Source organism: Enhydra lutris, unplaced genomic scaffold (genome assembly GCF_002288905.1).
Source record: "Enhydra lutris kenyoni isolate GAN:26980312 unplaced genomic scaffold, ASM228890v2 scaffoldscaffold59, whole genome shotgun sequence".
In the NCBI taxonomy this organism is placed as follows: Eukaryota; Metazoa; Chordata; class Mammalia; order Carnivora; family Mustelidae; genus Enhydra; species Enhydra lutris.
In genome coordinates this window covers 1,199,643-1,212,961 of record NW_019154143.1, presented here as the reverse complement: position 1 = coordinate 1,212,961, position 13,319 = coordinate 1,199,643, and the positions used below count along the sequence as shown (strand labels likewise).

Genomic DNA, 13,319 nt, shown 5'->3' with positions numbered 1-13,319 from the left:
ATCTTTCTTATTAACAAGATAGATCTAGTTATACTTGGCTTTTTCTACTGGGAGGTGCACATGAAGCCATGGCAGCTGAGAGCCTGCCCTTCCGGGAGCAAGTTGCTCAGAAAGCGGGTCCCGGGTTCCCTTGAGTGGTATCTCCTGGAGGGCTCGTGATGCAGCCGGATTCCGAGCCCTGCCCCAGACTCACAGACAGACTCTCCCGGAGGGTGGCTCCCTGGAATCAGCATTCTAGACAGATTCATCGTCTTTCCCTCCACACACTAATTTTGGAAAAGTGCTTTAACTATTAGCTCTCAGTCTGAAATTTATACCTGTAAAAATAACGCATGGTTTAATCTGTGACTTACTGACAATAAATTAAATGTTTATTCCAGATTATTGTTTTGATGGCTTTATCCTTTTTTTTTTTTTTTTTCATTTCCAAGACAGATAAGGCACCCCCACTAGAGGCATTCACAGGAGAGGCAGTAAGATTTTGATTTTGTAGGATGAGCATGTTCCGTCCCAAGAGTTCAGCACCCATGTGTACTATTGAAGGTCAGAGGAGAGAAAATTAATCCTGGTCGCCTTTTTCTTTTTTTTTTCTTTTCTTTTTTTTTTTAAGGTTTCAAGTTTTTACTTGAATTCCAGTTAGTGAGCATATAGTGTAATCCTGGTTGCTTTTTGATTGGAGAAGGCCTTGTAGGGTGGGTGGTCTTCGGGTTGCGTGGAATTCACCAGGGGCAGAAGAGTTGAGGCGGAGTGTACATCCGAGCCCTGGCACCGGGTTGGGTGGGGGTCAGTGGGGTTGAGTGGATTCAGTGACTGGCAGATTGCCCGTTGCTCAGGTGCAGCTGATGGAGAAACCACTAGAACACAGAAGCTCGAAAAGATGAGAGGCTGGACTTGCAAGCCCCCTGTGGGCTGTGCTGGGACTCTGGCCTGCCTGGGACTGTCTGTGTCGCCCGGGAAGCAGAGGACAAGAGGGGAAAGCATCACTGTATATTGCCTTTCAGCCATCGCAACCAGCCAGCCCTGGCCTCCTGAGGAGGGGAGTGCCCTCTAGGGGCTTAGCTGGTTTCTGAGTGTTCTTCATCACTGCTACTCAGGCGCTCAGATGCCCACTAAGCTGCATCCATTACCTCCTCAGAGAAAAAAGCTTCAGCAACCCACCCAGCTGCAGCTGTAATTACATTATGCCAAAATTTATTAATGTGGTGCCTTGATTGATCATTATCTTAATACTGAGGATCACATTAGAAGCTTGATTATTCCGGCAAATTGCACATACAGGTTGCTTCTTGTTTGAAGTTCAAAAGCCCTTAGCCCACGTATTGTATGATCCTGTTTATACGAACTGTCCCAAAGAGGCTGGTCCACAGAGACAGAACAGAGATTCATGGTTGCAGGGTCCAGGGGAGGGAATGGGCATACAGGGCTTCTTTTTGAGGTGATGAAGATGTTCTAAAATTAGGTAGTATGGTTGCACAACCCTATGAATATAAAACCACGGAACTGCACTTTAAAGGGGTGAATTTTATGGTATGCTAACTATATCTCAATAAAAGTGTTATTTTATTTACTTAAAAAAAAAAGCCTTCAGCAGTTCTGCTCTAGGTGTTCACAAGTGTCTACTTGTGGACAAGATGTCTACTGCCTCAAGTAGCCTTTTTGAGTTCATGGAACAGAAATCTCAGTGTTTTGCTTCTCACTTTCTCTCTGTGTTTTTGTTTTGTTTTGTTACTGTTATCCCTCTTTTATTCATTTCCCGTTCTGCTGAATTTAACAAGTTACTTATTAGTGACTACGCACAGTAGATGCAAGGAGAGCTCGTGGTAAAATGCGTACTCAAGTCACCACAGAACACACTGAGAGGAAGTTTAAGGGAACTATGGGACCTGATGGCTGTGAGACAAGCCGTCTTCTGAGGTTGGCCCCGGAGGACAGATGGCATCTGGACAGACAGCTGGATAAGGAAGGTTCAGGAGGGAGCAGGGGTGAGCAGTGCAAAGGCAGCAGGGTGAGGGCTTATGTGGAGAAGAGAAGTGACCTGAGCAGAAGGACAATGAAGAGAAAGACCACAGAGTAGAATTGGGGGGAAAGGCCCGTGGACTTGACAGTGTTGAATGCTGGGCTGAGCAGCTGTGCAGGTAAATGAGGAGCCCATGAAGACTTCTGATGTCGGAAGTACAGGAACGGGGCAGTGGGATGGGTGGGAAGGAGAGACCCAGGGAAGGCCAGGGGAGAGCATGGAAATCGGTGGGGGAGAGGATAAATTTAGAAGTGAGGGTAAGTGTTAACATGGATGTCATGAGCATCTCTTTCTTGTGTGTCGCTCTGTTTCCTCTGCCCGTGATCCACACGTTTTCTTAATTTTCTTGCTTACTCTTTATCCAGGCAGGAGATAAAGGGTAAGAGGAAGACTGGGGAGAAGGGACAGAGAAAGAATAAAAATGAAGAGAATAAAAATGAAGGGTAAAGTAGTAAGGACAAACGAGCAGTTTGCATGCTTCGGTTGTTTTGTCACTCAGCATTTCCTCTTCATGTTTCCCTGGAAGAGAATCTAGGCTCTTCTAGTAGAGAACACAGGGCAGGAAGCCTTATTTAATTTCAGGTCAGTTGTGAAGGCTGTGTGCCTCACTGTTCCCATCTGTAAAAGGGAAGAATACCGACCTCCAGTGTAGGTAAACCAGGAAATCTGCCATAATCTTATTACAGAATTTTTTACAACTACATTGGACTCACATAATTTGTAGACAAAACAAATTTCTGTGGCAGGTGAGAGTCCTGCTGAGTCGTTCCCCCCCCCCACCTGGTTTGTGAGACAGGGAGTGTAAACCCATCTGCCAAAACATAATCCATGTGAGTCATACTGTGTGGAACTACAGGAAATTGCTCTTTAACTATTTTTGACCTATAGGAAAATGACAGTTTTCCTAAAGTTCCAACCTAATAGGTAGTTGCCAGATAGATAACTGATATGAGCCCAGGTTTTCACCCGTCCTGGTTTTCTAGTAAGTTCCTTCATTATTCAGGTGCTAATGGTCTTTAACAAACCTGCTCATCTTTGGTTCAGGGGAATCTGTGAGAAGTCAAAAGATAGCAAGAAGTGAGGAAGGCTTGCCAAGGGGCTAGTGCAGAAGGGGAAAGGAGCTGGGGGCAGACCAGCCAGCAAAACCAGGGACACCTGAGTCCTCGGAACTTGAACATGCAGTTATTCTGGGTTTAGAAGTGAAAATTCTCGGGGCGCCTGGGTGGCTCAGTGGGTTAAGCCGCTGCCTTTGGCTCAGGTCATGATCCCAGGTCCTGGGTTCGAGCCCCGCATCGGGCTTTCTGCTCAGCGGGGAGCCTGCTTCCTCCTCTCTCTCTGCCTGCCTCTCTGCCTACTTGTGATTTCTCTCTGTCAAATAAATAAATAAATAAATAATCTTTAAAAAAAAAAATGAAAATTCTGCATCAAGGGTTTTCCTTTGCTAAGTAGGTTACTAGGCAGTTCTGTGCAGTTTCAGACCTTCTGTAAGATACCGCAGACAACCTTTGTGAATCTCTACAAATGCAAGAGAGAGATCTAAATGTTGGGGAGGCAGGTCAGATGTAAAAGGAAAAGAAAGAAGCCACAGGGCAGACTCCGTTACAGGATTTCTGACAGCCTAGAAGAGAGCCTGGCATGTGAGTGCCCATACGTGTCCAGGAAAGGTTACGGGGCTGAAGGACAGCTGAAGAGATGTTTTTTGGTTCATTGTATACTCTTTTGGTGGTTGAATTAGAATGATTCCCTGGAACAAGGAGGAAGGCGGATCCAGAATATGTGGAAGAAAAGATTAGTCAGCTCTTCTGTAGGCTGCTTTCATTGTAATCGTGGTCAGATATCAGGATCAGGGCGTGGTCTCTCAGTCCCCGAGCCCCATTTATCTGTAGAGACAGAAGAGTTGAAGTTGTACAGAGGATCAAGAATAAATGTAAATAATATATCATTACTATAACATCACAGGGATAGGATTATCTGCTTAAAGCTGCAGTGACAAGGCACATACAGATGACACTATGGGATAACCTTTGCAGGAGCTAAAAGACCAGTTCATCTTTACCCACCTGTAAGGTGATTGTCCTTTGGGAATATAGATCTGCCCACACAGAGCAGGCAAACGTTTATCTTAGACCATAGGAAGAAACATTATTATCTAAACATTATTATCTAAACCCCTCTTCTCCCCCAGGTGCCCAGTATAACCATTGCCCCACTGGGAAGAAGGCTGAAAGTGCCCACCTTGAGAGGGGTTGTTGACACCTTTCCAGTTGCTTTCGTGGTCTTTGGTGCAAGTTTTAATTGAAATTTGTTTCCTTTTTAGTTCTGTGGTTATATAAATGTAACTAGACCTCTGAGTCTGATTATTGAGATACTTGTGGACTACATGCATATTTTAATTTGTTAAACATCCAGAGAACAATAGGAGAACAAAACAATCATTTCAGTAGAGGGGATGGGAAACAACACCAAAATTAATGAGGGTGTTACTAGTGTTACTTCCCTGCTGGAAGTGTTACTCTCCCGTGATCTTGACCCACACTGTACCCAAATACCCACATACTTCCTGCATGGATGTCCCCTTTTAGGATGCCTTCCTTTCACTCCTGTCAACCTGGAAACTCCCTTTCTGCCTTCTGATCCCCACTTCCAGCCCACCCCGGGGCTGGAGTCCAGCTGCTCCTTCCTTTTATTTCATTTATATCCTGCTGCCCTGAGCTTCTCATTCCTGCCTAGGTCCTTGTACCAGATCATCCCCAGGCAGTTGACGACATTTGGTTCTCCTGCGGATACCCAACACTCTAACTCTTCTCTCTTTAGGCTGGTTTCCCAGCAGAGTTGCAGTTAAGGAAGGGTGAGAGCCGGCAGAGCGAACTCACAGTTCAAGGAACACCTCATGTGTGCGCGTATAGACATAAATGGGCGTGTGGTAGCCTAGAAGATGCCCCAGATTAAGACTGTCAGCTTTCGTGTCGCTGTCAGGAAGTCCACTTACCGAAGCTTATGCTGTTTCTAAAGACCTCCTTAGTCTTCAGTCAGAGTCTGTTTCTTCTGTGATACACAATTATAAATTAATGTGGCTAAAGATAAGGGCGCCCCTAGACACAATCACACTGACGAAAAGGGACTCAAAAGCTACTAACTTAATAGCTGAAAGAAGGGTCAGAAGAATCTCTGAAAAACACCAAAATGTCGACAGCAAAGCCGCAACACAGAGTCATTTACACAGAGCGCCCCTTCGGCCTGAGCCCGTGTGAGCTTAACTGGTCTGTGGGTAACCCCATAATGTATGCCCATAAACTCGGCCCCACACCATCAAGGAAATGCAGGTTATGCTGGTCTGGTCAAGTAAGAAACGACATAATACATTTTAGAAATATTTCTGTCAAAATGGTTAAAATTAAAAATATGGGAGTATATTAAAGAGATGAGCCTCAGTTATTGGGAATTACGTTAGCACCCATTCCCCATTCCCCTGTGACCCCAGATACACAGGACACTGCCCTACAGACAAGCTCGTGCCACAGCCCCCGCCACCTTGTGGGCTTCCAACTTCTATGTTGTTGTTTATTCATGGGGTTTTCCTTCCCTTTTCTTTGGTTTCAGATGCGAGTGTCTCTCTGGCTTATGTGGTTTCCCCGTGTGTGAGGTGGGATCCACTCCTCGCATAGTCTCTCGTGGAGATGGAACACCTGGAAAGTGCTGTGATGTCTTTGAATGTGTTAATGGTACGTGGGGTTTCTCTTGTTCTCAGAGAGTGTACATTCGTGCAGGAGGATGGGAGGGGTCTGTCTGGCCACTTCTGCCTTTTGTAAGGCAGGGCATCTACTCAGGGGCTCAGAGCAACTCCCTCAAGAAAGTAGGTCTGCTTGAGATCCCATAGTGCAGCAAAGGCAGTGAGGAAAGGGGATCCTCGTTCCATCAGAGAGAGGATTTCAGAGGTGGAGGCACAGATTCATGTAGCTGTCACATTCCGCTGTTTCAGGAGTGCAGAAATGTTAGGATTTCAAGGAAAGGCTCATGGAGCCTGTGATCATCCTGCCACTGCTGTCAGAAGCTAGTCTGTGGAACTAACGCCACATGGAAGCTACACAACTTGAGACAGGAGAGGCGTTGCTCGCCCAGCGGAGTATTTTCCTACCTAGAGAGCACGTCTTTCACTGTGCTGGGTCATTCGTATTGGCCTGCTTTTGGCTTGAGCCTTGTGGCCGGGAAAAAGCCTTCCTCAGTCACAAGATTCCTTCAGATAGAATCCATGCCTGCCTCACCCTTTTCCCTGTTGCGAGAGGGCTTGGTGTTTGGTGACAAGGGGCTGATTGAATTTAGATGCTAGAAGGGAGAAGAACCTAAGACCTGTCCCTCCCTCAGAATTTTCAGAAGGAAAACAAAGAATAAAAGCCAAGCAAGTGAAATGTCAGTAATTCTAGCACTGTTTAGTCAATACCTAGACACAAGGAAAATGAAGATGCATTTGGACAAGTCCAACAAAATCACACATGCAGAAACCTCTAAGACACCAGAGTTCGGAAGAATTTCCGCCCTCTCTCAAGCTTGCCCTTTTCCCCAAGAAAATTAAAATAGAGTCCTGTTTGATTGCGTCCTGTAGTTTTGAGTCCAGTGGCCGCCTGTCGTTCTGTTCGTTTTGCTTTGAGGAAACACTTGTGGTATGGCTTCATGGTTGAGAGAACGTAGACTGGAACCAAATGACCTCGCTTTGAGAACTGGTTCCTCTACTCACTGGCTGTGTAACTTCGGGTGCCTCTTGGTCTCCCTGGGCCTCAGTCTCCACATCTGTCAAATGGAGTGAATAACCGTCACTTACCTGAGGTTTTCTATGTGAAGCACTCACAGTGGAGCCTCAAGAGCAAATGGTTTTATTTTGGGGACCCACCTCCTATTCACATCCACAGACACTGTTCTGGATGTTCCCAGGGGCTAGAGAAGGTTAGAGGAGCTTCCTGACTCAGACCTCGCGAGTCCAAGGCACAAGTGCAGAAAAAGTCCGTTCTCAGTGCTTCTCGTCACCTGTAGTCATGTGTGGTAAACACCAGCTAATGGCCCAGCTTTCTGTCTGGTACCGAGGCATACATGTATTTGTCGGTGACGTTTTGTGAGTATTTAACTCCTGCCGTTGGAGACAGAGTCCCTGCTTCCCTTGGACTCCCAGCCTCTCCGAGGTGCTTCCTTCCAGGACCCCTTCCTCTGCACGTGTTCTCATGTCTGTGTCTCATTCTCCCACCTGAACCGCCAGAGGCAGAGAGTCTGTCCCTGTTCTGTGGGCAGGCGCATGTCGTCTGCCTCACGGAGGGCACCCAGGGCTTCTCAGGGGAGTGAGTGAGTAGATTCATGTCATCTTAGTTCCCGCTAGAGGGGGCTGTTAAATACCAGCCCACAGAGGGGCTACTTTGTGGGACTCCTCCATCTTTTACTGCCCTTCCTGAAACATTAATCTTGAAAGTCACTTGTCCCCTGGAAATACCACCGCTAGTAATACGATTTGCTGTTGTGTCCTCTGGGTGAGGAGGAGGTGTGCCTTTCTTCTTTCCTTACATCTCGATTATAGAAATTTGTGCATATGCCTTTCTTATCAAGACATTCACTTCACATCTCCCCCCAGTGCGGTGTGATTCAGACAGCTGAGCACTGCCCCACACCTCAGGGGCTGCGGGGGGATCTCTGGGGCCTGCTCCTGCGTGTAGCCTCACTTTTCATAGAGCTCTGAGTCCGGGAACGGGACTTGCCGTCTGCCACGAGCAAGTGCAGAGATGACAAAGCATCCTTGCGCTGTTTCTGGGGGTGCCTCTTTCTTACCACCTCAAACGCAGGTCATCTTTGCTTTATTTGTTGTCCTGTTAGAGTGTCTCTATTACTCTCTTAGTCACTGAGTTGTAGATGAGACTAGAAACTGTAACGCTGCGAAGATTCCTAGTCAAGGAACAACAATGATGTTTAAAGACGTTATACCTGCAGGTCTGCATTTTACTACTTTTGAGGTATACATACACACACATATGCACACACACACTTATCTGTATGTATGTGTGCATGCACACGTGTCTGTGTGCGTGCATATGTGCCTCCTCCCCAGTGCCCTGGGAAAGTCTTACCTGTCATAAGTTCATCATTAGAGGATATTACTTATCAAAAGCTCATTGTTGTCATCACTTAGAAAGGAAAGGGTCTATATATTTATATTTATAAAACTTTACTTATCCACAAGAGATTTTAGGTAACTTTATATCAAAAACAACATAATGCTGAAATATTAATGAGAAAGCAGGGAATCCTAGACTGAAATATTAATGAGAAAGGAGAGAATCCAGGGTACATGAAAGTTGAAAGTGAAAACCAAAAAGAAAGCACCCGCAGGTACGTAGGCCGTGTCTGTCTGTGTTATTGCCAGGGCTGAACGTCAGCCAGGCCCCCAACCTCCTGGCCAACAAAGTGAGAAAAGGAGGTAGAGTCAGATACACAGTTCTTATTTTTAGAGGAAAGAAACCTATTGGAGGGGGCAGCTCTCGTCTCCTCTGGGTTTGTGTTTTTTTCTTTTTTTTTTTTAAGATTTTATTTCTTTGACAGAGAGAGATCACAAGTAGACAGAGAGGCAGGCAGAGAGAGAGGGAGGGAAGCAGGCTCCCTGCTGAGCAGAGAGCCCGATGCGGGACTCAATCCCAGGACCCTGAGATCATGACCTGAGCCGAAGGCAGCGGCTTAACCCACTGAGCCACCCAGGCGCCCCACCTCTAGGTTTTTAAAAAGCTCTAGATGATGCAGTGGGCCTGTCCTGAGTTACTTTCATACCACTGACGCAGACATAGGTTTCCTCTGTCACCAGAAAGCAGAAACAAAATATTAAAATGCAACTTCATGAAAGTAGTTCTCAGAGATCCGTGGGACACCCAGCTGGAGCCTAGATGACAAGAGCATGGTCTCTTGGACTTTGAGAACTCCCCAAAATATAGGAACAGTTCCAGAAACCCCCGCTCGGGAGACAGTGGCGTGGATGTTAACATAAGTAGCTCCACATGTAAAAATGGAGACAGCATGTCAGCACTCGGTTCCTGAGCAGCCACTGAGGCGATCCGTGTGTGTGTGTGCGCTTGCGCACATTAAAACGAGCATTAAAGTGAAAACACAAAATGAAAAATGTTCACAGAGAATTTGAGAACTCCTGTGTTTTGAAAACATTAGCCTGGATGAATAGATAGACTAGTCTCCCTAAATACTATTTTTGGTTTGGTTTGGTTTGGTTTGGTTTGGTTTGGTTTGGTTTGGTTTGGTTTTGGCAGTGGGACTGGAGAGTTGCAGACCAGGTAGAGGCAGTTTGTGACTAGTTCTCTGATGAGACCTAAAAGGAGGATCGATGAGGTGTTGGTTGAAGGACAGGCCTATTTAGAAACCCGAAGAACGAAGAACAACGGGTGGTACGCTTGAGTTCCTTTTGCAGAAGCTTAGACGTCATCAAGGTCACCAGCTGGAGGTGTGACCTCCACGGGGGTGGAGCAGTATGGAGTCCCCTTCGGGACAGTGTCTGGACTCGGGCCCACCAACAAAAGTGGCATCATCTGTCAGCTGGAAGAGAGTGATGGCCTCTACTTTTAGATGGGTGCATGTTCTCCATTTGGCTGTCGTACACCCTGCTGTCTTACACGAGCCCACCCCCTCGTTCCTGGAGGACTTCGGATCTGAAATCTCAGGCCTACGGTGTGGAAGTGATCATTTGGTTGCTTCAGATAAGTGATCAGTTGTGTATGTGTATGTACAAACATCTGAGCTTTTTTCTGAAAAAGCGGAACATCTCAGTCCAAGTGTCATAGCCAATCACTGACTCTTCCAGCATCAGACACTAACATGTGAAATTCACCAGTCACGGGAGAGCCATACCCAAGGCTGGCTTAATCTTTGTGTAAAATTTTGGCCTAGAAAGCTCAGACCTGCACAAATTAGTGCAAAAACATCTACTGAGAATCCTTTGTATAGTAATAATGCTCAGTAATGTTTCTGAGATAAAGTATTTACTTACACAGTAATGAAGAGAATATTGTACTTTGAAAGAAATTTTCCTCACATGCACTAATTGAGCACCATTGTGTTCCTGGGGCCTTATCAGATAAGCTGATCTTATTTAAGAGTGATACCACCTTTTGCAATCCTTTATAAGGGTTGTTCCCTTTCCCTTATCCTGAAGTAGATCTGTTGGGGGCATTCTAGTGCATATACTTCCTCTCCCCCACCCAGGGACAAGGGCTTTTCCTCTTCAGGTATTCAGAACTGCATGCACCCTGTCTTTGTGACCCTTCTGTTTGCTCTTGACATATGGAGATCTTCGTAGATGTCTATCATACAGTACCTCTCATTTGGCTTATGTTGCTACCCACTGGGCTTCTTACACACCTCACCCACCAGAGGCAAGATCTGGCCTTTTCACTGAGAGATTGAAGAGAAAAAGCAACAGAAGTGTATATGTTTGGATTTTTCTTCCCCTATCACATTTGATTTAAAGTTCTATGTTTTAGTCTTTTCCTTCATCAAAATAATATACCTTTCACATCTGCCAACCAGTGTAATTTGGCAGGCAGTGAAACCATCTATACCGTAAGGTTCTTTTTCGGGAATTCTGTAATATATTAAAGAGGGAAGAGAAGATTCCAGAACTTAGAAATATAAAATTCAATTGGACAGACGTAAAACATACACAAAAATGACTAAAAAGACATTTTATGCATCTCTGTGTTGAGAAGTACAAATTGCATAGTAAATTATTTCTTTGTAATATTTTTCATTTCCACAGCCACTTAAGTTGTCCTCTTAGAGAGGCAGTGGTCATCTCCCCATGTTTGTGATTCCTCTATCCCCTGCAGGCGGGGAAGTCATTGGTCATTGCTCCTCAAAGACCCCTGCTATCCTTCTTATCAGGTATTTTCTCAAGAGCCTCTGTAAATTTCTCTCCAGATCAAACGGATTTCATTATGTCGTGTGGGTATTATTATTATTATTATCGTCATCATCATCCCTAAAGAACTGATTATGTTTTCCAGACTGGGTTTTTGGGGACTCCTCATGTCTCTACCTTCCAGCTCCTTCTCTCTATGTATTAGCTGGTGAGACCTGACTGCCCAGTCCTCATCCAGCCCGTCCCCTCCAGCTTAAGCCCCTCTCCCCCCCCCCCCCGCATAAAAACGGTTCATCTAGAGCAGCGATATTCATAACCAGACCCTTCCCTCCTCACCTCTTCCCATCTTGTGCGGAGAATTGTAGCTTCACACAGATGGTAGATGTGGCTGGTTAATGCAGCCACGTGATTAATATTGACGGGGTTCTCCATTTTTCTGTCACTTTGAACGGGTGCTCAGCCTTTCATTAGGGTGGACGGCTTTACCCCTCTGCAGAGCCTGCAGGTGTGATTTGTGAGGGTACCACCGTCTTCTGTACTTGGAAACTCGTGCTCTGACTGCCCGGTTCCTTCCAGTCCCAGCTCAGATTAGTGTGTTGGCCAAAAGCATATGGAGGAATTCTGAGCTGTCATAAGATGATACTTAACCCAACCTTAATTTTCAGAGAAAAGGAATACTGTGTACCGCCGCAGCAGGGTGGAGGTTCAGACGTGTGCGTTTGCTGCCTGTGTAAATGGGTGCACGGCCACCTCCAGCCAGTTATGTGACTGTAGGCAAGTCACCCAGCCGCTTCGAAGGCTCATTTTCCTAATCAAAGAAATGGATGGTAACACTTGCTCTGTCTTCTCCACTGGACTGTTACAAATCAAATGAGAAAGTCATTGTCCTTAAATACAAATCAAGTGCAAATATACTCAAATTAAAAGGCAGTGAAAGTCTCTCTATAAATTGTGAACATGCAGGGTGACATGTTAAATGATGTTGGGGTAGAGAAACCCGTGAGAAATGCATGTATCATAATCCAGTTTTTCCCACCTTATTAAACAGGGTACATCAACGCAGGAGACCTTTCTTCAACATGGGAGTTTTTTTATGTTGCCAGCTTCATTGAGGCACATATCGTGCAATTCACTAAGTTAACTTGTATAATTCAGCAGTTTTTAGTATATTCACAGGGTTGTGTAATCATCACAGTCAATTTTAGAACGCTCATGAATCCCCGTAAAAGTTCCCAACTCATCCAACTCGTTAGTTCCCAACTCACTCCCCATTTGCCCCCCAAACCCCCAGTATTAAGCAACAGCTAATCTAGTTTTTCTCTCTGTAGATGTGCCTATGACGGGCATTTCATGTAATTAGAATCATATAATATGTTTGGGTTTTTGTTTGGCTTCCTTTAATTAGCGTAAAGTTTTCAAGGTTCATTACTGTTGTAGCATATATCAGAACTTCATCCTTGTTTACGGCCAAGAAGTATTTCGTTGTATGGGTATACCACATTCGTCTGTCCTTCACATCAGTTTATAGACATTTAGGTTGTTTCCGGGAAGTGGAGTGGTGTTTTGTTAAAGTCTAAGTACTATTAAAAAAAAAGAAGGTCTAAGTAACATTAAAATTATAGATTATTAAGCTAGATTGAGGGAAAAAAAAGAATTTAGGAAAGAACACTGGGAAAACACAAAAATACCATCTCTAAAAAGACCTAAATCATTTTTTTGAGGCAGAACAAAACCTAATGTGGGGGCAAGATCATTTTTTTAAGGCAGAGAATTCTTTAACAAAACAAATGTAATCTCTTTAAAGCACATATCAGATACATGAGTTTCGTGGTTGGAGGGTTACCTTTCTTTGGAGGAGGGGTAAGGCAGTATAGGTTTTGTTAAGGAGAATTTCAATTCCTTGGGGCAAAGAGGAGAGCTATGTGACTTTTTAAATTTTACTTTATTTTGCATTGCCTTATTGCTTCTGTTTTTAAAAAAAATTATATTGAGTTTAGTACGTTTCTATCAAATTTTAACTTTCTGCTGTCATAATTTTCTTGATGTTGTTGGGAAAACAAAAGGACACCACTCAGAATTGACTTTGAATGTGCCTTGTTTGCTTTAACTCCTTTCAGAAACAAAGCCAGCCTGTGTATTCAACAACGTGGAATATAACGATGGGGATATGTTTCGAATGGACAGTTGTCGGTTCTGCCGATGCCAAGGGGGTGTTTCCATCTGCTTCACGGCCCAGTGCGGAGAGCTGAACTGTGAGAGGTACTATGTGCCTGAAGGAGAGTGCTGCCCCGTGTGCGAAGGTAAGAAAAGGTGCTGATTAAAGACTAATAAGCATAAACATGGCTCAGGCCTTTAGTATGAAAATCCACCCAGAGCAGTCTCATCCAAAAATAGTGGAATATTGAAGAAGTTCCC

The 13,319-nt window shown here is 44.9% G+C and overlaps 1 protein-coding gene across 1 annotated transcript in view; it reads left to right on the top strand.

Moving 5' to 3' along the window:
* The window catches only part of LOC111158419 (cysteine rich transmembrane BMP regulator 1), a 230,387-nt gene that overhangs the window by 143,711 nt on the left and 73,357 nt on the right, over positions 1–13,319 (top strand). The window contains exons 5-6 of the mRNA XM_022520421.1: positions 5,618–5,739; positions 13,022–13,204. Of these exons, the coding sequence (XP_022376129.1) occupies positions 5,618–5,739; positions 13,022–13,204 (305 nt within the window). The remainder of the gene's footprint in view (positions 1–5,617; positions 5,740–13,021; positions 13,205–13,319) is intronic.